At 40.3% G+C, this 23,239-nt stretch overlaps 2 protein-coding genes across 4 annotated transcripts; both read right to left on the bottom strand.

The window, feature by feature from the left end:
- Positions 1 to 195: 195 nt before the first annotated feature.
- Positions 196 to 23,060, bottom strand: PRXL2A (peroxiredoxin like 2A). Of its 3 annotated transcripts, none has more exons than XM_057416389.1 (6): positions 23,040 to 23,060; positions 6,168 to 6,347; positions 5,701 to 5,792; positions 1,987 to 2,127; positions 817 to 981; positions 196 to 678 (listed from the first exon to the last, which is right to left on the bottom strand). In XM_057416389.1, the coding sequence occupies exons 2-6, from the start codon at positions 6,343 to 6,345 to the stop codon at positions 580 to 582; spliced, it is 675 nt and encodes a 224-aa protein (XP_057272372.1). In that variant the 5' UTR covers positions 6,346 to 6,347; positions 23,040 to 23,060; the 3' UTR covers positions 196 to 579. The 3 variants fall into 3 exon arrangements, with proteins under 3 accessions (XP_057272372.1, XP_057272373.1, XP_057272371.1); XM_057416390.1 differs by lacking the exon at positions 23,040 to 23,060 and adding an exon at positions 12,246 to 12,267; XM_057416388.1 differs by lacking the exon at positions 23,040 to 23,060 and adding an exon at positions 9,104 to 9,277.
- Positions 20,012 to 23,221, bottom strand: EXOSC3 (exosome component 3). Its single transcript, XM_057416394.1, has 4 exons — positions 22,961 to 23,221; positions 22,689 to 22,838; positions 21,650 to 21,801; positions 20,012 to 20,241 (listed from the first exon to the last, which is right to left on the bottom strand). Exons 1-4 carry the CDS (start codon positions 23,219 to 23,221, stop codon positions 20,040 to 20,042), a joined length of 765 nt encoding a protein of 254 aa, XP_057272377.1. The 3' UTR covers positions 20,012 to 20,039.
- Between the last annotated feature and the right edge of the window lie 18 nt (positions 23,222 to 23,239).

The following is a 23,239-nucleotide window of genomic DNA, read 5'->3' as shown; positions in this document are numbered from 1 at the left end:
TCTTCAATCTTCTTTGCAGGGAATAACACAAAGAGCTGGAAGATCTAGAGCCAGCAGTTAACAAGAAACCTACTGGGTAGACATAGCTGCATTTCTTGAATGCAGAATCTTAGAATAATCTAGTCTGACATGATTTAGTCTTCTACAAACACCAATGTGTTTACAAGTTAATGAAAACAGCAAAAAGCAAAGGCATTTCATTTATATAAAGTTTTATTATCCTTCAACCTCAGCTGGTACCCACCCCATTACTTCAGCCTTAGCAAAGATGTGCTCCCCTAGGTAGGCAGGTTTTCAACTGACTGTCTGGAAACATCTACACTAGGACGGATTTTAGAACCAGCCTTTCATTAATGCAGCCAGGCACAAAAAAGCAGTTGAAATCCTGACCACCTGAAAGGCTGCAAAGCAGCAAAAGAAGATCCAGGAGGATTTTCATGATTTTCTATATTTGAATAGAGAACCTGTCCTCTGCGTTGATCACTGAATAGTTAAAAAGCATTTAACTGCAATATTCAAGAAACAGATGCATTCTACATTTCAAGCTGTGGTCAGAAACATGTGCAGCTATTTTTCCACTTATGAAGCTTGGGGTTTTATCTTCTCAGCAGCTTCAAGGACAGATGGAAGGTTGACTTTGTCTCCAAATTCTTTTTCACGATGCTCCAGTAAAACACCCTAGTCAAAGACACAAGAGAGAAATTCTTACACTAGTATCCCTACAGCAGATCAACTGGCCAGCAACTGAACAATTCCGAAGAAGAAACTTTTAGTCTCAGAGGAGACATAAAAGCCCATGAAGATGGCCCGCAGTACCTGTCTTCCAGCACCAATCACATATACTCCTCCCAGGGTGAATCCTTCTCCTTCCAGGTTACCACTATATCCACTTTTCCAAGCACGGAAGAAATTTTGCCAGACTCCATAGCGGAAGAAACCCGATATCATCATTTTTCGTCTGCGTGGTCCATAAAAGCCTTTCTGCAGGGAAACAGAAAATATCTCAGCAAACAAAGTGAGAAGAACTTTTCCTCCCAGATGAAATTCAGGAAACCAGCCAGCCCTGTATCCAAGAAAGGTCACAAGACACAACAGCTAACCAGGCATAGCTAAAAAGAAAATGCACCTGAACTAAGCTCCTTAACACACTACCTCACCCCTTGCCTCCACACAGACAACTAGTGGCACTGCCACTATTCATGTGGATTTTAAGCTGATCCACAGGTATTTCAGCCCTATGTATATCTACATTCCCACTGCTGACACCAAGGGTCCTTTGTGATAAACATCTTTTTTCTTATTTTTGAAGTATGACAATAAAAAACCTAGTAGAGATACAAGTCCTGAAACTTTTATCACCTTCTGTTTTGTCTGGGGTTTCAGTTTTATGAATCTGGTTGACTGTTTTTTTTTAAATCAGCCTGATTTTTCACACAGGCAGAATGTGGAGGGAAGATTAACGTATCTGCTACTGATTGGAGTATTACGTATTCTTTTTCCTTCAGAAGCCAAATGATTTCTAAATGCATCTTCTCGGTTAAGGAATAAGCAGGGCCATAGTTTTGAAGGACATGAAAGTAGGCATAAAGCATGTGCCACTGTACTGGGACAGGCCATATCACTGCAACTTGGTCTGTATATCAGGAATTAATTATGTTTATAATGTTCAGGCCTTGATTCATACACCACAAATGTCACACTATCAGTGGAAGAAAGGAATAAATAATATGCCACCTTTTTTACCTGTTAAAGGGGAGGGGAGGAATAATACTGCAAAAGCATGTTGTCAGTGCATAGCTACAGGTCAGTTTGTAAGCTGAGCAGGATATGTATCTAGAAAAGCAAAGCTAATTAACGTCTTAAACTACAATGCTACTCAATATTTTCTCATTCAGACCACATTCCATCTCTATTATTTATACAAGCTCTTCAAAGAGGACATTCACAAGTTTGTTTTTAAACAAAAGAACACCAACTTAACTATACCTTTTCATCCAGAAAGATTTCTCCTTTGAAATAAGGTTGAAAATCCTCCACTTCAGTCCCTATCTTCTCTTTCACAACAGCATAGAGAGGGATGCCCAATTTTGACAGCTGAGGTTTCAGAGAGGAGAGCTCAGAAGCCTCCTAAGAAAGGAAAAAATACCCCAAACATTTCAGACAGTAAATGGCAATTGAAAGCTTCACCTTGAATTTCAAGGACATCAGAAACATACATAAAATCTAGCTTGAGGCACAAAACAGAAACAGACCTATAAATCAGACTTTTAAGCTAGCTTTACTCACAGGCAGGTCTTCACTAGATTTAGTAAAATTTTCTTCAGTAAGCATGGAGGAAGGAGATTTTTTTGAGCATTTACTGGATAAAATACTAAAATGCTGGAGAAAACGTATTTTTAACTTAAAGCTGTAGGTATTCCTTGCCTGTGCTAGGACTTCAACTATCTTTTCAAGTGTTTACAGAACATTAAAAAGATACTGCCTACACATCACTTAACCTTCCCAGGCCAGAATTTCCAATCCTTGTTTCCAAATAGCCATCATTATCAGGCCCTTTTCCAAGCTATTTTGAGGGCTCTACGCAGAAGCAGGCTATGCAAGTGCAGATTAAGTAATGGAGTGAAGATGCACTCTCCTTTCTAGATCCCCCCCAGTGAAAATAATCAGAGAATTTCTTTATCCACCTTCAGTATCCCAGAAGCAATAATGCTTCTTCTGGTGTGTGGGAGTGCAAGGTGTCAACGCTCATCTGCTCGACTTTTTGTTCTGCTGAAGGAATCCCAGATCCCACAGTTTGTACGAAGACCTCTGAGGTTTCCAACAGATGAGACTGCACATTATAAATTTGTTTCACTTCATCTAGTAGGTGTCCCTGCCTGTGGCAGGGGGGTGGAACTAGCTGATCTTTGAGGTGTCTTTCAACCCAAACCATTCTATGATCTCCAGTGGAGAAAGGTCATTTTTACTGGACAAAACTCCCACAAAGCACTCCACACTTTTAAAGAATTTACAGAGTTTACATGAACACACTCAGCCACCTAACCAAAATGTCTTAACTCAAAGGCTTGCAGGACATCTAGAATTTACCAAGTAGCAGACAGATAGGAGAAAAGACATTGGAGAAAGACATCAGCAGCTGAAAGGGTAAAGGCAGCTTTGCAGTTAGTTCACTACTCTGTCTTTTCATACAAAATGGATAATGATTCATCAGCATCACAAGCAAACAGAGTAGTGAGTGGTGAGAATTAAAGGATCATTGCTTACACTCATCAGATCTTTTCCCTTGTTTCTCTTCTTAGAGATCTGGTAATAATTTTCTGATTTCCCTCAACAAAATGCCTTATGATCTTCCTAAAAGGGGCATTAGTAACAACAGAACAATTTTGTCTGGGATTTTTTATATAATTCAAAAATCTTGTAGCCAACAAAAGATTTATATTGTGACGTAACATTTCTGAGAACTGACATTCCAGGCTAGTGCAGGGGTGCCCTGAAATGACTGTCTCTGGAGAGACAGCAATACCATCAAACCTTGATTAGCGTTTTGGAGAAGAGAAAGCCAAAAAGTCTGTTTTTGTGGGCAAATTATATCACGTAACAGCTGTACACCCTTACCACAGGGCTATGATCATTTCATCTGGTCTGTGAAACTGTTCTCTTGCTTTTGCAAAAAGTGGACAGCACAACCTAGCAAAATAGTTCCTCTCTCCGCTAAGGCAGGGGCAACAAAAAAGAACAATTCCGATTTCAGCTGATCCCTCTAATAGTTTAACTAAGGCTCTTCTACTACTTTAGACTGGTTGAGCTGATACCTACAATATTTAGCAAGCCCACAGCACTTTCACAATGACTGGAGCACTGGAGCGAGCACTGGATCACTGCATGGCTGGATCCAGACTATGAGATGCAGATGTGCAGTTCTGTTAAATATAGTCTTATGTTAAATGACAAAAAAAAAAAATCAGATGATTTAGGATGCAGACGATAAAGACAAAAGACTGTATTTCTTAAGTCTACAGGCCTCAATTCTCAATGATCCAAAAGGATTTGTGACATCATCTGCAGTGGATAAAGGATGCATGTCCTCACCACTGAGATTAGGTTGGTGATCTGTGAGGTAGAACGGCCACTTTTCGATGCTGCCCCTGTGTCCAGGGAAGTGTACATTTGTTCTTGGTGCTGTCAACAAGGACAAAATTCAGTATTCTTTCGAAGGTGTAAGACAGTGGGAATCAACTGTACCTTGGTTCTTGCAAAAAAAAAAGCCCCCAAGCCAGCCTACTGCCTGCAGGTTAACAGATATGGCAAGGCACTATACTGAACCATTCCATCAGCTCAGAGTCGGTGACAGTGGAGAAAGAGGCAGCTTTCACACTATGGAGAAACATTAATGGACCAAAACAAATGGCAGACTGAACTGGCGAACTTTTTCTTAGGAGAGAGGTGAGAGTCAACTCACACAAATACTCTGAACACACCACAATCAAAAATAACTTCATTTTAGAAAATTTAAAAGCTTTTTTGAACACTTTCACTGTTAAAATACAATTATTTGCCCTAATTAGCTGATCAGTAGTATGACTGCCTCTCTTAAAAATTTGAAGTTTTGAACCAAAAATAAGAACTAGAAAGATTAAATTTCTCATCTCCCATTTTTTCCTGAAACAAGCAAACAAACCAAAGTAACAACAACCCACAGTTCCCTGAATCAGTACTTTATTTCTACTTAGGAAGGTAGTATTAAAAAAAAACCAACAAAACCTTAATGAATTCCTGTCTGACTGTATGTGAAAAGCACAGTCAGGCACATAGTGCATTCTCCCCCTGCCTGCACTACACCTGTTTTGAGAGCAAAGGACTTTAGTATTTAACCTTCCACAAACTGAACACATACTTAAGCAGTTCTCACTGATAGGAGCAGATCCCTTAATTAAGAGGTTGCAATATTAATTACTCCATGTTATGGTGAGTAATAACGTAATAGCTATTTTTTACCCCATAGCTATGAGAAAAATAATGGCCAAGGTGCAAGTTACGGCTCTTCCCAGGCACATGGTACATTCAAATCATATTTTAAGTGTCTCCTCCCACCTCCACCCAAGGTGCCTAATGCCAACTTAAGGATCAAATTTTGTTTCCAAACCCTCCTTGTTACGAACAGTAACTCCTTGCCTTCAGACTCTTCACCATCCTGCCTCACATTCAGCATCCAGAACAGTGAGGGGCTCCTCTTTATGCACATCTTTTTGCTGATGAGGTTTATATGATGGCTTTTTGCCAGTCTAGTCCTGGGCTGCTTTTGACCAGAGACTCATAGAGGCTCATGGAGGTTTATTTTGGACATAGGGAATACAACTAGCTCGTAAGACTCATTACTAGCTGGATTTTGTGTAATCTCCCTTTATATTTGTCATGGGCTAGGTCCCTGACAGATGTAAAAATGATGCAGCCACTGCCTTCAGAAGGAAAATTCTCAGGATCTATACAAATCAGCTACATAAATCTATACAAATCAGGCTATACAAATCAGCTGCAAAGAAAACTAAGTATGCTCTTAGCTGGTGACCAGTTTGGGCTAGGAAACAAGCCCTTTCATGTAGTTCAGATATATCTGTCCTATTCACCCTCTCCCTTTATTTAAAGGTATCTATGCAAGTAGAGCTCAACTCTTCCTAATTAATTCCTAAGCCCAGCAATTACCTCTCTGCACAAAAAACATCCAGGTCTTCGCACAGCCATGATCACTGCACCATTTTTCCTCCATAGTTCACCTGCTTTGAATGTCCTTTGTTCTGTGTATACAGGAGAAACAGCATCAACAATAGTATCAGCCATTCTTGCATATAATGACTAATGCTTTAAGGACAAACAAAAAGCACTGCAGGGAATTCCACATTCAAACAGTTCTATCAGAAAAAAAGAAATCTGTATGCATAGCACGGTATTATTGTTTTATTGATTTTTAGAAGCATGTCACGTTTCATCCAGAAGTAATAGTTTCGGTTGCTTTTCCTTCTCCAGAATTATCAGCTAACAAGGACACCAACTATGTGTCATAACAAGAAAAGACTAAGAAAACCTCTTCCATTAAAGGTTCTCTTCCTTACAAAGGTTCTTATAAAAACCAAATTATAAAAGAATGTGGGCTGAAACATCCAGAATCTTACCTGATCCCAAAGATTTTAGCTCTATCCCCTCTAAAAACTCCAACGTAGCTTTTTCTGGTTTGGACAAAAATAAATCAGTGTTAGCAATGACAATCCCTGTCACAGCTGCACCAAGAGCTCCAAGACCAATAGACCACATGCCCATGGTGAAGATTCCCAAGTCAGGCAGGAAGGACATTTCTGGAAAAAGAAAGAAGAAAACAGCTCTAACATTGGGCATCAATGATGCCAGACAAGGAGGAACTGGATTAAAACAAAAACTAACAGCTCACACTGATATTTTTTGTTTGACTGGAGATGATCTGTGTATTATTGTACTGAACTGAATTTTAGAAGAGCAAGATTACATTCCAGTTCTGTGCCTGACCCACATCAAAACTATTAACAAGATATTCTTCCCTTTTCCTGCTACCAGAATTACAGAAATGTTAATGATTAAAGTGCTCAAATGCAACGAGGAGAAAGATGATTGAAGTGTATGTGTGTCATAAACCACAGAATCATAGTTTGGGTTGGAAGGAACCTTCAAAGGTCATCTAGGCCAACACCCCTTGCAATGAGACCACAGACCATCTAAAAAAATGTTAGCTAGTAACTTAAATTATTACACTAAGACAGTGGTATCTTTCAAAAAAGAAGTATTTGTAGATTAAATGTTCATACACACCCAATCTATATTAAACAGTGAACTTTAAAACTACGCCACAGAAGACTTAAGAAAAAAGAAAAAACAAACAAAATCTATATCTGGTTCACTGTAACTGGTAACCTTTTCTGTTCCCTACAATTTCAGACTAGAACCAAAGCAGGCATCAAGCCAATATAACAGTTCATCAGTCTTGCCTGCAGACAGAAATATGTGGTCTTGCAACCATTTTATTAGACACTGCGCTCCAACATTACAAACATGCCCAGGACAGCATCTTCTATATACTGACCAATTCCCACTCTTGCTAAAGCAGAAATGACATCAGGAACAAACAACTTTGGTTAGAAGTGGTAACATTGCGATGGAAACCATTAAATATGCATGATCAAGTCTGACAGTACAAACACTGCTGCTTGTTACCAGTGACTCATTTGGTAGCAATTTTATTTAACCACCATCCGTTCGCAAATCCCCCTCCAGCCCAATCCTGACCCTTGCATCTTTCACAAGCCTGGTAGGGGCTGACAGCCTCCTTCCAGTGAGGCTGTATCAGTTATGAGGATTCAGGAAAGCACACTTAGCCCTGCCTCATGGACAAAATTCAAGATCCAGCTCTGAGCCCTAACTGGTACAAGAGTCATCGGAGTTTTGGCAGTATAAGGAGTCACTTCACACTTATTGCAACAGTTATGTGTTACAAAGGGCTGTAGATTTGCAGTCACACAACTTTAGTATTACATAATACAGAGAATCACATTTTTTCCAGAGTCATCTGCAAAACCCTATTCCCTGATAGACTTTTCGTAAATATTGCCCGCTGTATATACTTTTGTGTAGAAAAGGATTTTTCCCTCTCATAAATATAAGAAAATACATTGGAACCATGACTGGCAATAAAACCAGAGACACATAATCTTTACCCCCACAGCTAGCTGTTGCCAGAATTCAGAAAATAAGGAGTAGCTCCTCGCTTTTGTGTCCAGAATTTTCTGGGAGAAAATCCCTGTCCATCATTAAAACTGGCCCCAGAATACTACTGATAAACAACTACAACCAACTGCCTTCCTGCAGAAATAGCTAGAAAACATTTGGAAAAAAGATCACTTTGTTCTTTTACTAGCATGCTTGGTTCCAAGGAAGACAGTATCACAGTATCTAGAAACGTGAGTAATCCATGGTCCCGAGCAGGAAACAAGGCCAGTTTACACAAACATAAAGCAGATAAAGGAACAGATTTTACCCCACTCCACCACTTATTTCTAATCAAGGAAAAGCTTCCTTGACCATATCTGCTTTCTCTACGTACTTTCTTCAAACATAAAGTCCTACTGTAATAACAATTTTTTTTATATCTGCCCCTGACTAATATCAGAGACCATCCTGACCCCAGACTTTGGAAAGACCAAAACATAACTCAAAATGTACTGCTGTAATGCAGCAATATCTTTAAGAAAAGACTGTGGCACACCCAAAAGGCTATATAGCCCTTTTGCCTCCCAGAGTCTGATTATCCAACTATTCTTTGGATCTGAATCTTGCCAGGTCAAGAGCTGGTTTTCTCTTAATTCTTTGTTACAAGAAGAAAAGGGGGTGGGGGTGGTGTAAAAACAAGTATTAATCTCTTGTGCATGTTGCCAAATGTGTAGCAATTGATTAATAAGTATTTCTCACCTTTTTTTTTTTGTTAATGTTATTAGCACCGCTAAAAGCCAACTTCCCCTTAGTTGTAGTTGATAGATCATTAAGCTTAGTTAACATACCTCTTTAGCTTAGCTAAATGCTTTGGGCTCTACTCAGTGACAAAAAAAAACCACCCAACCCTATTCAAATAAGTGAATATTTTGCTATTTAAATACATAGGAGGAATATTTGAAGCAGCTCTACATGATACTGAAATTCCTTCCCTGCTAAGCAAACACCACAGCAAGCCATTTTGAACAATACATATGGGAAGCTGCAGCCAGGACTATTAAAACATTTGCTAACAAGACATGGTTAGCAGTGATGAGCCCTAACACATCTACATCACTGAACGCCAAGTGAAGACATTAAACGGAAAACAACTGCACATTTGCAGCTAGCAGCCTCATTTCTGCTTAGCTACTGTTTATTAAGGAAATGTGAAGCTTAAATTAACTTTACAGCTCTCCACCCCACCTTAAAAAAACAAACGCTACTGTCTTGTGATCAAACTCCATGAGTTTTTAAACATCAAAAGACAATCCACAACAAAGAAGATACAACAGAGCATCCCGTAAGCCTTTATCATTTAGCTGCATGCACTCACCAGAAGCCATGCAGTTTGCACCAGCATCAGCCACCACCAGCTTCCCCTGTGACTGCGAGCGCCGGCAGGAGAGAAGACAAACTGTGATATCACGTGTGGCAGGCAAGTGGGCAGGACTAGGCAGGAGTCCAGCTCTGGAGCCTTTGTCTTGTAGCCAGGACATGGGTCTCCACTCTTTGAGCTAAATGTGCCACAGTCACCCTGCGGCAGCCCACAGCAAGATTGTTTTAAAGGTATCTTAATCATTCTTCTTTTTCCTTAAAACTGAACACATGGTTACCCTCTTTATGGGTTGGTGGGTACAGGGAACAAGAGTTCTAGAAAACTTCTCTGAAGCTGGGAATGCATCACTGAACATTAAGATCTGCTTGTTAAAACTGCACTTTTCTGTGGAACTGTGCATTTTTGCAAGTAATATTTTCCCTGTGGTTCAGCCTGTTCTACTTGTACCCTCCACCTCGTACACTGCATGCCAAAACAATACAACCAACCTTGGAAGCAGTGAAAAAGCTATCACAATGCACAATATGAGAAAAAAGTTTCAATATAGAGGCTGCACGGTGAAGTAACTCAGCATTTCTATGATCAGTTACCTGTTTTAGTGCCAACATCCCTTCACTAAAGAGCATCATTCTCTTTGAACTATCAGACCTGCAAGCTCTCAACTCTGCTAAAACCTCCAGAAGGGAGTGAGCTTTCAGAGAGCAGAGGCCAAAGAAAAAGGGAAAACATGTTTTTGTGTGACCAGAAGAGATCTGAGATCTCCAAGATAACAGTGAGTTACTTTCTGGTCTATCAGGACTCAGCTAACCAGAATTTAAACAAGCTTAGTCTTAATCCTGTTATAAGTGCCAGTTGATGGTCTTCACTGTGTGTCAAGAAAACCAGTTAAAACATGGTTTTCTACATGTCTCATTTCCTTCCCACCCACAACCAGAGAAAAAATTGTCATTAAGAGGATAGCTATCCTTAAACATTTATTTTAGCAGTGTAAACACGACCCATTGCAGCTGTGTCAAAAGAAAAAAAAAAAAAAAAAAGGAAAGTCTGGGTTTTCGAGTTGTCAATAAAACTCAGGGTAGCATAGAGATTTACTTACATACTTTTCCTTAAAAGACAGCTGAGCAGACATGGAAACAGTGGGGACTCTCATAAGCTGGACTGCATTAGCACATATACCCTAATATAAAATAACTTTGACCATTGCTTATTTGTCCCTTCTCTCTCACTCCCATCCTCCCCAAGTTGCTGCATACCAAGCCTAAAAATCTTCGAGAGCTTTGTCACAACTTGCATATGCCAAACAAGTTGAGCTGATTATTTTTTATGAGACATTTCCCCCCAAAATGAGTCATGTGATTACAAATATCTTTGTAATCTCACTCCTATAAAGAACATTTACAATAACCTGGTAACATGCTCATCAAGATTTCATGAGCTTTTAAATACCAGTAAGGATTACAAAACACACCATCCTGACCAATCTCTAAAATTAGCCCTGCTTTAGTTGGGGATTTGACTGAAGAAACTTCAGAGGTCCCTTCTGAGCTAAATTGTGTTCTTCATGTGCCAAGATTGATGCATAAAGAAGCCTCCTAAAATTTCTGATGGCATGGATATAAGTCATTTTCACAACATGAGGGATTTTTTATTTTCACCATTGTAAAGATCCTGTAACAAACCATTCCTTGTGTCAAGAATAACAGTTATCTTTTTAGGTTTCTTCCCACTCTGTGCATTGTTTCATTACTGAATTCAGTACAAGGCTGTGCTTGGCTTTAGCTGAGGAGAAAGTTGCTGTGTCAAGCAGGCAAACCTTACTCCTTCCTTTGAAAGCAAGTTAGTTGTTAGCCCAAATAATCTCCCCCGTTCTGAGGCTGTTTTAAAGATGCCCAACATCTCAACAACCCTTTTCTTTTGAGAAGGGTAGAACAAAGAGCTCTGGCACAATACCATGGAAATCTTCCAACTCTCTAGATGTATTCAGAGGGAACGGGCAGCTAAATACCATGTACAGGAAAATTCAGATCTGGTGCAAAATAGAGAGACCATGGGGATGGGAAGAAGTAGCAAAAACTAGTTAGGTGAAACTAATACATATTCTGTGCTCAGTTACCAGCTTTAGTAAGCAGCTTTCTTTCAGAAAGAAGCTAATACAGGCTAAACTTGCTGCTGGGGTTCCAGAGCAGAAAAGCTGCACGCTGTGGCAGCCTGCAGAGATAGAGAAAAAAGAAGAATGCCAACAGACCCACTAAAAATACAAATCCATATTCATCAATAACACAGCGACTCACTATGCCGCAAGTTGTCTCTCCTGCTACAATCCAACCTCAACGCCTGTAGATTCAAGTTTAAATTAAGAATTATTTTCCATCTTTTCAGATTCTTAGTACTTGCATGAGGGCGTAACATGTATCTGGGTAGATAGACCCAGCTGAGAACAATTTCCGCACAACCTAGTTCACCCTGTTGTCTGCTGAGCCAGGTCTGATAGCAACATTGCCCCTGTGATTCTAAAATAGAAGGCTGGGGGGACTTCAAGCAGCCTGAGGTTCCAGTGGACTTCTTAAGTCTGAGCAGTGTGGTCACACACAAGATTGCACCAAATGCACGAAGAATGACAAGAGACGAAGTCTCTTCGTCTTTGACTGATCTTGTGCCTACTTCCACGCAGGTTAAGTTACATGAGGATGCAAGGGTCAACCAATATATTAAACCGCAAGGACAGGCATAAGGTGAATTTCAGACCCCAAAACGCCGAGGGAAGCGGCAGATGCAGAGCAGCAGCCCACATGACCGCGGCGCCCGTTCAGCGGCGGGTGGGAAGCCCCTCACCCCATCCGGCGCAGCCCGCGGCAGCCCCAGGCCCTCATTTCTCAAGAGTAACGAGTCGCCGCCGCCTCTTTCCCGGTGCGCACGGCGAAGAGGAGACCGGCGGGGATGGCGAGAGCAGCCACCCGCCAGGCAAGGACAGCGGGGAGGCCCGGTGGCACTGCGGAGATAGCCCGGCCCGGCCCGGCCCGGCGGCCTGTGCAACAGCGGCTCCCGCGTTCCTTCCCTCCGGACACCCCTGTGAGAGACCGCGCGAGTGCGCGCGCGCCCGCCCGCCTCCTCCTCCTCCCTCCCCAGGCCCCGCACTCACAGTATGACACCCCTCCGCCGCTACCGGCACCGTGCCCGCCGCAGGGCACGTGCGGCACGCAGGCACCGCCCCCGGTGCCCTCCGCGCAGGCACCTCGCCCCACTGCGCAGAGCTGCGTGACCTTCGGCCAGCGTCTGCCAGCTGCGTGCCCGCCACTGCTGCCGCGCTGAGGGGCGTTATCCCGGTCTTACTGATGGGAATGAATCAATCCCTTCTGTTCCCTCCCAGGAGCCACTTTCCCCCTCATTGGGATTTTGGTTTAGCTTCTGGCTACTGGCTAAGCGAAGAAAGAAAGGAAATATTACAAGATACAGTGCTTAAATATATTGGGGGAGGGAGGAAGGGGGGGGGGGGAATGTGTGAAAAAAGCACCCCCCCAAAAAAAAACAAAACACAAAAAACCAAACACTAAAGACTTAAGTAAGGGAATGTAGAGAGCTTATCATTCAAGTAGTCTGATTAGTGGGGCACTTAAAATGCTTACATATGCATTACATTCAAGAATATACTTGCTCAGATAAGCCAGCCAAGAACAAACATGTCACAACATCGTTTTATGAACACACTCTTCAGTTGCTTGTGGTCACTGGGCACCACTCCAGCCAGAAGCTTAGAGGACTCATCTTCACTACCTTAGGACTATTTCCTGAGGTCACCTGTTAACCTGGCACTTAAAATACCCAACAAAAATGGTAGTGGCAATGACAGCACACTCTACAGTAACACAACAGCAGCTCAGAATGTATGCAACCTCTGATGGTACTGGACAGTCTACATTCCAAACACCACAGAGCCACTGGCTTTCATCATGTCCCAGAATTACCTAGATCAAATCGCCCTTATCTCTCTTCACTGGGAGTCACCAGCCACTCTGGTTAGACCTGCTCAGTTTACCCCTTATTTACAGTTTCTGTTTAGCACAGAGCTTGTGGGTTTTTTTGGAGAATCTTACCACAAAACAAGTTCTCTGCTAATCAGAAGCAACAAGAGCATCACAGTTCTGATACAGTACAGATCAAACTAGAGGCAACACGCCACGTGTGCTGTAACGCACCAGAATTCATCACCTTGCAGTCGCCTTGGAGCACAAGACCACCCCGCTTCCCAGACACTGGCTGCTCCTTGACCATGCTGTCCTGCTCCTGCAGGAGTGCATAGTGGCCCTGCACAGCTGGAAAGACACACAAACAGCAGTTCTGCGGGACAGAGCTGTATCACGATGCTTGCCATTTGCCTAAATGCCAGCACCTCAGGCAGTTGCAGGGAAAAGATTTTGGGTCTTTTTGCCCAGAATTCTGGTAGCTATGCTTTTATCTAACATGCTTTTAGAAATCAAATGGATTAGAAAAAGCACTTAAGTCCCAGCACTTAAAAAAGAACCTCAGGAAATTTCATGGCAGAAACAGCATTACCAGACTACTTGAAAAAGCTGGAAAATCTAGGAGGACTGTATGGTTTGGGGCTGCTTCTTTTCCTTGGAAATACATGAAAGCCAACATTTTCTCTACTTTTTAACCAGTGGGGGAAGGTTCTCTGTTAATATGAACCGTAATACACTGAAGTGGCTTTCTCACTGGCTTTGAAATGAGATCTGCGTTACAATGTATGCATCTTTGCCACTGGGATACAGCAGTCTTCAGAAACAACATTATGACAAAAAAAATTGACAAATTTTGTCAGGCCTCATCAGGTAATTAAACCTCTAATTTATGCAGACTGTCAACATTCCTTTCTTCTGAAATTTATAACGGTTGTTGCTCCAGCTGTGAACATTTGGCTAAGGTAGAATTGCAGCTCCATTACTTTTGTTGCCATAGTAATAACACAAAACAAAAACCCCAAACTTTTTTCTTAATAATACTTATGCACGTTATACCTCCAACAATCTGGCAGCTGGCCTTTGCAATCCAAAGGTCACCAGTATTACTGAGGGGGGGAAAAAACACCTATCACAAGGTGAAAAGATCTTTATTCTTTGCTCTGGCTAGGAGTTCATGACAAGAACAATAAACAGTTAATCACAGAAGTGACTCCAACTTCATTTATCCCCGTTGTCTGAGCCTGCACATCTGGATTCATCCAAGAGTATCTATCCTACTTCACATGGCAGTGAAATCACTTGAATGCACATACACTTCTAATAGATGCAGAATTCAAAATAAAACAAGTGTCATGAAAATACTGAAATCTAACCTTCTCTTCCTGTTGCCAGAAAGGCTTGCTTTCCACGAAAAGTGAGAGTGTTGCACAAGTGGAGTTGCAGCAGCAATTACTCTGTCCTTATTAGACGACTTTTGCCTTTACTGCTTTAGAAAGGTAGCAAGATTATGGCAGGAAAGCTGAATGGGAATTTGACTTCCTTGGGTATCTGTTTTTCCCCCTCTCAATAAGATCATATTATGTGATCTTAGTTTAATTTTCCATACACCTATACAGATGGCATTCACACGTTTTTTCCTGTTAAAAAAAAAAAAAGAGTAAGTTCCTAACACATGAAAAAAACATGTCACAGAGCAACAGGCACCAATATTTAATCTTCTCAGGTTTGGCATATTGTTCTTAAAAAGCACACTGACCCCTTCTCTTCCTGCTTTCATAATTCAGTTTTATAACAGTCAAACTGAAGAGTATCAGTCTGAAACTGCTTGTCTACCAGTTAATTAAGCTTCTCTAGCATGCCCGTGCATAGGTCACCCAGCACACACTGTACCTCTATGCTAAAACATGATCTAGCATTACAAAACTTTCAATTCATGTACAGAATGACAAAGCTGTGTGTTATTTCAGAAGTTAATTACTTGTATTTCTTGTTGGATCATGCTTCTATAGATCAGCTTTAGACCAAGGGTGTTGTTAGACAAATGGCTTATATTAAACAGTCTTTTGTATTAGGAAATGGGAGAACTCAAAAGCAATGAGGAAACAAACAGTGGTCAGCTAAGGCAGGATCTAGGCCCTGTGTCTGCAGAAGGATTTCTAGACTAATTTTTCAGCATTGAACCAGTAAGATTGGATTCACATATACAAAAATAAAGCTTGACATTTTAACCCATGTGCTTCAAAGGGTGCATCCACACAGATAAAGACTGTTGTAAGTTTCAGCAAGGCCAGACAAAGGTCATTGCTTGTTTGGAGGCTCTACAGCAGTATGTACTCATGTGGTGGTGTTTTCAATCTCATTCTGATTCTCAGGAAATAAAAGCACCAGTCTGCCTACAGCCAGACAGAAGACCTGGACAGAGGACCTTGGATTTATTTTCAGTAAGATCAGGGTGTGGCAGTCGTGAAAGAAGCCAAAGAACCTCTACAGGTCTTTTGAAATTAGTTTCATCTGGATGACCTGTTCACAGTGGAACCCCAAGAAAAGACTGGTGCAACATCCTCCATCTAGGCAAGAACAGGAAGAAAGAATTAGTAAGTCTTTTTAAAGGGGATACAGAATCTTATACAAATCTCTTTTGGCAACAGCCTAATAAACACTGAATCACAGAAAAGCCTACCATTTGCAATGATAACCAAAGCCTCTGGAAAGAGCAGATGAGGTCATTAGTTCCTCTGTCTGTCCTTCAGTCTTTAATATCATTATAGCTTAAGTGTAATTAAAGCACACTTGAATCGCAGGGGCTTATAGTTTTCTTTTGTCCCATTTACTGCAGTGCTACCTATACTGTTACTCTAGTCCAGTGTTTTAGTTTTTTTCATACCAGGTAGGACACTAAGGCCTAGTAAAGAGAATTATTTTTAATGCCTATTCAAGCCACTGGAATAGTGATCGAGCTTCAGGCTCTATAACCAAAAAGAGACTCCTGAACATCCCTAAATACCCTGATAGCACCAAAAAAGCCGTAACTGCATACTTGCACAATCAGGGTGTCAAACAGTCATTCTGTAGCAGTTCTGGTTGACTGCCTGCAACTACTACTTGGCTTCCATTAAAATCCAGACACCCATGTTTTTAGGCTATTTCTCTTTCAAGTTGTTAGGGCAAAACTGACATGATTCATTTATTTCTACAGACTCCAATTGTAGTTATGCATCTTGCAGTCTATACAAGTCATTTAGTAAGGACAAGGCGCTGGTATTACAACTAAATAAAGCGTCCTGCATTGTCTGTAACAGCTAGTTTCTATACTCAGAAAACATATCTCACCAAGTTGGTCGTATGTAGCTAGAAAAACTGGTGTAAATACTTTTTTATGTAAGCATGTAAAACTTGAAGCTGACCAATTTGTAAAGTTTAAAATAACCTGTCGATTTACTGGTTGATTTAGCTGTTACTCGGAATTATTTGTTGAAGCAGTAAGGAAGAAAACTAGGGCCTCTGTAAGAAATTTTACCTTCTCCAGAAGCAGATGAGCTGCCCTTAGTATTTAAAATCTGAGAGGAAAAAATCCATGAGCTCTCCTGTGAAAAGAACATCCAGGTCAGAAAAACAAAATGACCCTGTGATTCAGTGTTGGTGCCGATTTAGATCATTTTTACAGAACTTGGCTAGAAATCAAATAGATAAACCAGCAAACGTAAGTTCCAGCGTCTGATGGTAAGGTGGCAATGAGTAGCTGGGCACAGTGAACTGCTCATCTAGCAGAGCTACTGCCATACTGTAACCATAGCCTGAGTTAAGCTGTTTATCCTCTCATTACATTCAACTATTTATCTGTGCAAGTTTCTTTTGCTTAAGCAAATACAAGTTACACTTATGTGTTTAGTTGTTTATTATCACACAATTACAACACTGCCTATCTGTAATTTCTGTCATCATTTATTCTTGGTCTTTACGCAACGTAACAACCTAGGAAGGGTCACAGACTCTGTATTTCTTATTTTTAGTGTATGGTTTCCATTTAATTAACTTTAAGAGGTTGTGCTCACCACTGCAGACACACTGTCCATGCTGACAGCTACAACCTTTACTTTTTACATTAACTTGAAAAAAAGAGCAATATAACAAAGCACCTAATGCACAATAGCCAACTATCCACAATGAACAATTCTAAGTTGTTCTTTACAGCTGACAAGGGCATGCATCATGTAGATAAATTTAACGGAAAAATTCTACTGAACAAGGTACATTTGAAGTCCATGGCATCACTTCTGCATGTTCTATTTCCTTCAATATATGTGTTTACGTGCCCTTAATGGGAATGTGAAGGACTTCCTGTGACACGTCCAGCAGAATACCCAATTAACTTATGATTAGCCTGTCTTCCTAGAACCAAGTTATAGCCTGTGCCACTCTTTGGCAATACAGGTTTAGTCCCCAAGCCAGAACTGCAAATTCACAAAGACACCATATGGATTTTGCCTAGATATTTTGTTCCATTAGATATAGCTTGTCAAAGCTAGTAATTGGTTTAAGGAATGTAGTTTTCCTTTTACCCCCAAAAAACCCCACCAAACCCAAAACTAAAATAACCCCAAACCAACACAAACAAAAAAAAGAAAAACCAAAGAACCCCAATATTACCTTCTTTTAGTAATGTGTATTTGCTTTCAAGCATTTTCTCTACACATTTTGCTCACATCCACTTGTCATTTTCTCCACTGTATAAATTGTCAAACTTAAATGTAGCACATACTTACCATGATTGCGTAGGGGGTAAAACAAGTACTTTGTGGATACACCATTTTGTTAAATTAACAACAAACATAATTTTATTGCATTTTGTTTCCTGCTCTTGATTTAACTATATTTGTATTTGGGTGATAAGCTGTTGACAGAGGGACAGATTAATGGCTAGTGTGAAATAAGGCACTTGTGATGTTGAAAACTTTCAAGGTCACTATCTGGTGTGCTGTGCTACCAAAACAGCATTTTTAAATCCGGGATTGTTCATGTATCTTGCAGGTTAGGCTTAAAATTCAGACTTTTGGAAGGGAAAGGAGGTTGCTTAGACAAGTAAAAGGGGGAGTGGTACGGCTAATTGCATTTCAAGCCACAACTCTTCAGGAAATGAACCATGTCATTCCCCATTCCTGTGGTTTTACTATTATGATCCAAGAACATTCACAGAACACCAAGTCAGCACCCCGAGATGATTTGGCAAGTGCTTTCCTGCTTATGCCAACTATTGTTCTAATAACGGACAACCTGCAGGGGCTCTGGTTAGCTAAATTTGAAAAAGATGATTGATGAAGAGCAGAGTTAGTGAAATCCTTATTAAATTACAGCTTTTTATGTGCAGTTAAAACACAGATTATAAGCCTAAAAGTTTTATGGGATATGAATGAAAGTCACTTCAGCTGGGAGAAGACAGGTAAAAAAAAGATGACTAAAGATCTACCAAGCCAGATGAGCAATACTCTAAATACTAAATAGGGAAGCCAGTGAAACACAGAAAGAATTCTGAATTTCAGCCATTAAAGTCACATGGAAACCATTAAAGTTGTTTTTTTGTCAGGGGAAGCCCTAGGTAAGTGTATTAAAGATGACTCACAGGAGTGGCTCTCAACTGAAATAATTTCTAAATGAGAGATGCCAAAGAAAACTGTAGCATCAAATACCACAAGCTGAACTACAAAAAATGCAGAATAAATAGGAACAATACTGTTTCTTCTTGGAATTAATATGGTATTCAGGCTTATTCTAATTAGCCTTTTCCCTCTAATTTACTGCTAACTATTGATATTAAACTATTCATCTTATTAAGAACTACAAAACATCATAGATCTGAAAAACCACTTAAACAGCTCCAATGCAACTCATTGGGTACACAGTCAAACTTTTCTCCTACATGAAGCAGGGATCAGTAGTTCCCCTTCAATTACTCCATGGCTCTTTCTCAAAAGAACAGTAGCAAACTACTCATGTACTAAAATGGACAATTTATCTCCCTTAGAACAGCATTTCCTCTACATGCATGTGAGGACGCTTTTATTTTAATGCTGATTTTGTTTAACATGAAGCAAAGCTATATGGACTCTTGATGCTGTATCTAAAACAAAATACATATAAAGTGTCTAGAATTGAGAAATATATGGCTATTGCTGCAGTGGCCTTTACCTAATCTCTAGTTAAAAAGCTCTCATGAAAAAAAAACAAAAAACATGCAAGTGACTTCAAGTAGCAGCTGTTTAGCCTATTTTTTCCTTTCAGTGAGCCATCCAACTTCCTGAATTTTCATAATGATGTCCTATGAAGTTATAAAGTTAAGTCCTAATCACTATTTCCTCAATTCTACTAACCAGGTTATTTTTAGGGAAAGCACTAAGGTCACTGTGACCGTATGCTGAGTCTTATCTAATTGTTTCCCTTATCCACCCTATGCTTATTTTATACTATGCCCTGTAATTATTTTCTGTTACTCTCTGCATTTCTAGTCCCACATTTTGTTGCATATTAAATAATCACTTCCTGCACTGCATAAACAGAGCACCTGACTGGAATGAATGACCTGCAAGATACTTTCTACTACCTCAAGCAAGCATGTATTGTTTGAAGTGTTAATACTAATAATGATAAAAAAACCAAATATATGCATATTAACAAACTGACCATTTTTCTTACAAATCTGAGTAGTTATACCTCTAAACTCACAGCTACTGGAAGCTTTAAAGACTGTCTCCCCATCTGTCAAGAAATTCATAAATGTAAGCAGGACTTCATAATCACAGAAGTGAGTAAAACCAAAGTTCCTAAACAAGGCACAAATAAGCTGAGTGGATAAATAAGGAAACTGAAGAACAAAGTCTAGTATTTCATTTAAAAGAAAAAAAGGCTTTTAATATAAATCTGAATACAAAAATAACCAATACACCTAGTCATCTCAAACAAATCCTCAAGGCTTTCTTTTATTAATTCCCTGACAATTTGGCAAATGCTTGTTTTCTCTGTTCTGCAGTCATATACTCACAGGCTTCCAAAATATTTACTATAATTAAAGTCTGTTGAACTGTTCTGGCTTTTACCCATATTCTTCCATTCATTCCCAGGACCATCTCAAATGGGTACAACTGTGACAACTCCTGAATTATTTCAGATTTGGGAGCCAAGAGTCTGTAAAAAAAGATTTAAAAAGTCATTATACAGACCACACTATCAGTAACTAAACTGCAGTACTGGTGTTATGTGAGCTATTAAGGCAACACACCAAAAGGTAAGATGAACAAGTTGCATATATGCATCCAGAATAGCAATACAGCATCAGATTTTTGATTCTGCTCTCATCTAAAATACACCTAAAAATACAGGTGTGATTTTTCTAATTAAGGTCAGAAGTAATATCTGATAATTTAAAGTGAATCCATACTTTTATAACAATTCTACAATTTAATAGGTCTAAAACTGTTTGACAAAGTGACATTTTTAAAGTGCTGGTATTTATAAATTTAACACCAGAATCAAAGATGTATCTTCAAAAGATAGCTTCCCTTCTCCTTCAGGAAACGATATTAACAGCAGTAAACATAGAATACTTTAGTTTTATTAGGTGAGAGAACACTGCAAAAAAGCATCAAGAATTATTGTAATACACCTAGGATCAAATCAAGATCTAACAGGCTTTCTCAAAGAAAGATTACCACTTGTACCATACTGTTATTCCTTTACTTGCACGCAGACAGAATTTGGAAGACACACAGAACGGATGAAAAAAATATTTGTGTAAGTTCACACTGACTTCTGATGGGACATGTAACCAGACAAATTATTACTTTAAAAGTCCACATATGAAGTAGCTGCTCTTCACCTCCAGATTGATTTTCCAAAGGACAACAAAACAAAACATCCAAAAGCAACAATGCTTAACTATCACTTAACCATATAATCTGGCATTCTTTGCCAGTCACAAAAGTCTTGTATTTACGTCAACATACATAAATCCAAAGTTCATGATACATTAAAAAGCTTCTGAAACAGTTCCTGGATTAACATGTCAGTTTTAAACAAAAATCCCAGTTTTTTTTTTTAAGTCTGTATCAGTATTTCAAAGCAATTTATTTTTCTTGGGAAGTCAGAATATAGTATGTAATCGATGTGGAAAGAGCTTTTTAATCACCTATCAGCCAAACGTATATCCGCAACAATCCCCATTAACCAGAAAAAGGACAGTAGGCATTCACAGTTTTTAAAGTCCAAGGTAGTAGATACATACCTGAAACCCTACCTTGAATATCTTATTTTGCCAGGTCACTGATTTTGTTTTCCATGCTACCTTGGCAACCAAATCGCTTTGTTTAAGCAGGTCACAGCACATCATATTGAAGAGCATATAAATCTCTTAAGTAGGAAAATAAATCTTCCTCCTAGGCCAATATCCATACCCTATTCAGTAAAACTGTTATAAACGCACTAAAACAATTACAAACTGATTACCGAACTGCCCACACTGCTCAGAGAAAATAGTTGCACGAATCCTACCCACCATAGTATATGTTAGTGACTACTTACTTTCCTTAGTACTTACTTTCTTATTAGACCTAAAGAAACTTTAAAGAGGAAGCCATCTTGTCCAATTATTCCCATTCCACTTGATCTTCCACTGCTGTCTATGCAGACCATCTCTGGTTCCATGTCTTTATTTGCTACAACGAACTGACCATAAATAAGATCTCCCACCTAAACAAAGCAGTATTAAAAAGCAAAAGTAGTAGAGAAGATCATACTGCATATTTATAAGCAATACTCAGTTGCTAGAGACCCTCTCATAAGGCCACAAAACAGCTTTAAAATAGTGGTGACACAAAAACTAGTATAGTATTTTCATTTTCTCTACTTCCACTAAATGCAGCATCCTCTACAAAGAATTCTCTTTTATCATTACTGATATTAGAAAAATAGAAAGTACAGAACTTTATTTCATGGAGTATTCCTCTTCTTAAAGACCAAACATTATGTAATCTGCTCTTGTAGTCATTTATGAGCTTGACGAGGATGATAACAAAAAACAAGCCAAAACAAACTAACCAAAAAAAAAAAAAAACAAACCACCCCAAAACACAACAAACCACACTAACTTATTTTGGTTTCCTTTACAGTCAAATTTTCATTCTGGTGATGGTATCTCAGTTGGATGCAGAAGCTACAGCATGCATGTGCCATAGAGCTGTTTAGAACAGTGTTGTGAGAAACATTTTCTACCAGTACTGGATGGTATAAAAGCTTATTTTAAACCCCTAACTCTGGAGTGCCCCCTCAGATGCATATTACTCATGAACTGTATCTGCTGCTGGCAATATTATGGTAAAGTTAAAATGTAAGGAGTGAAAAAGCCTGCCATCTGCCAGATACCAAACCACACTAAATTAAATGACCTCTAAAAAAAACTCAGAAAACCCACAGCCCAGTCGTGCACACAGCAAAAATCACTGCAAATAAATCCGCACTCCTCCTTTTACATGCGGCTTATAAAAAGCAGTTTTACAAAGGAAAAACACGAAACAGTAACAGAAGCACCAGTAAGGGACATCGCTAGAGCGTTACCGCCAACCAGCAAGAGCATTAACCTGCACGTTCGGCCTATTTCTCTTCGTGGCGCCTTCAAAGGCCAAGTAGGACAGAGACGCCTGCTCGCTCCCACCGACGTCCAGCTTAAACACGTCCCCCGCTTTGGCCGTCACTATTCCTATTGCGTGGTCGCCTTTGATCGGAACATACTGCAAACACGGTGTGCGGGACAAAAAAACGCGGACAAACGGGTCAGGAAAGCGCGGACAAGAAGATAGTCTCCTCCCTGTCCGCCCCCCGCCGCACACAGCGGGTCTCCCCTCGCCCCTACCCGCTTCTGCTGCGAGTCCACCCAGTAGGCGCCACCGGCCGCTTGCCGGTGCCGCAGCAGGCCGCATTTGGTCACCAACAGCCCGGCGTCGCACCGCCGCAGGCCCGGCCCGCAGAGTAGCCTGGTCGGCGGGGCCGGGCTAGAGCCCAGCCGCAGTCGCTCCCCGTCCTCGTCGGGGTGCGCAGGGAGAACCAGCACGTCCCCGGGCAGCACCACCTGCCCTACACGCTCCTCGATCGGCACACCACCTCCCGCCGCCATCGCGGCTCACGCGCAGAC

This window comes from Pezoporus wallicus, unplaced genomic scaffold (assembly GCF_028554395.1).
Source record: "Pezoporus wallicus isolate ANWC-B61680 ecotype Strahan unplaced genomic scaffold, APGP_CSIRO_Pwel_v1 contig_2012, whole genome shotgun sequence".
NCBI classification, from domain to species: Eukaryota; Metazoa; Chordata; class Aves; order Psittaciformes; family Psittacidae; genus Pezoporus; species Pezoporus wallicus.
Note: the sequence above shows the minus strand (reverse complement) of the source record. Positions and strands in the feature narration are given on the sequence as shown.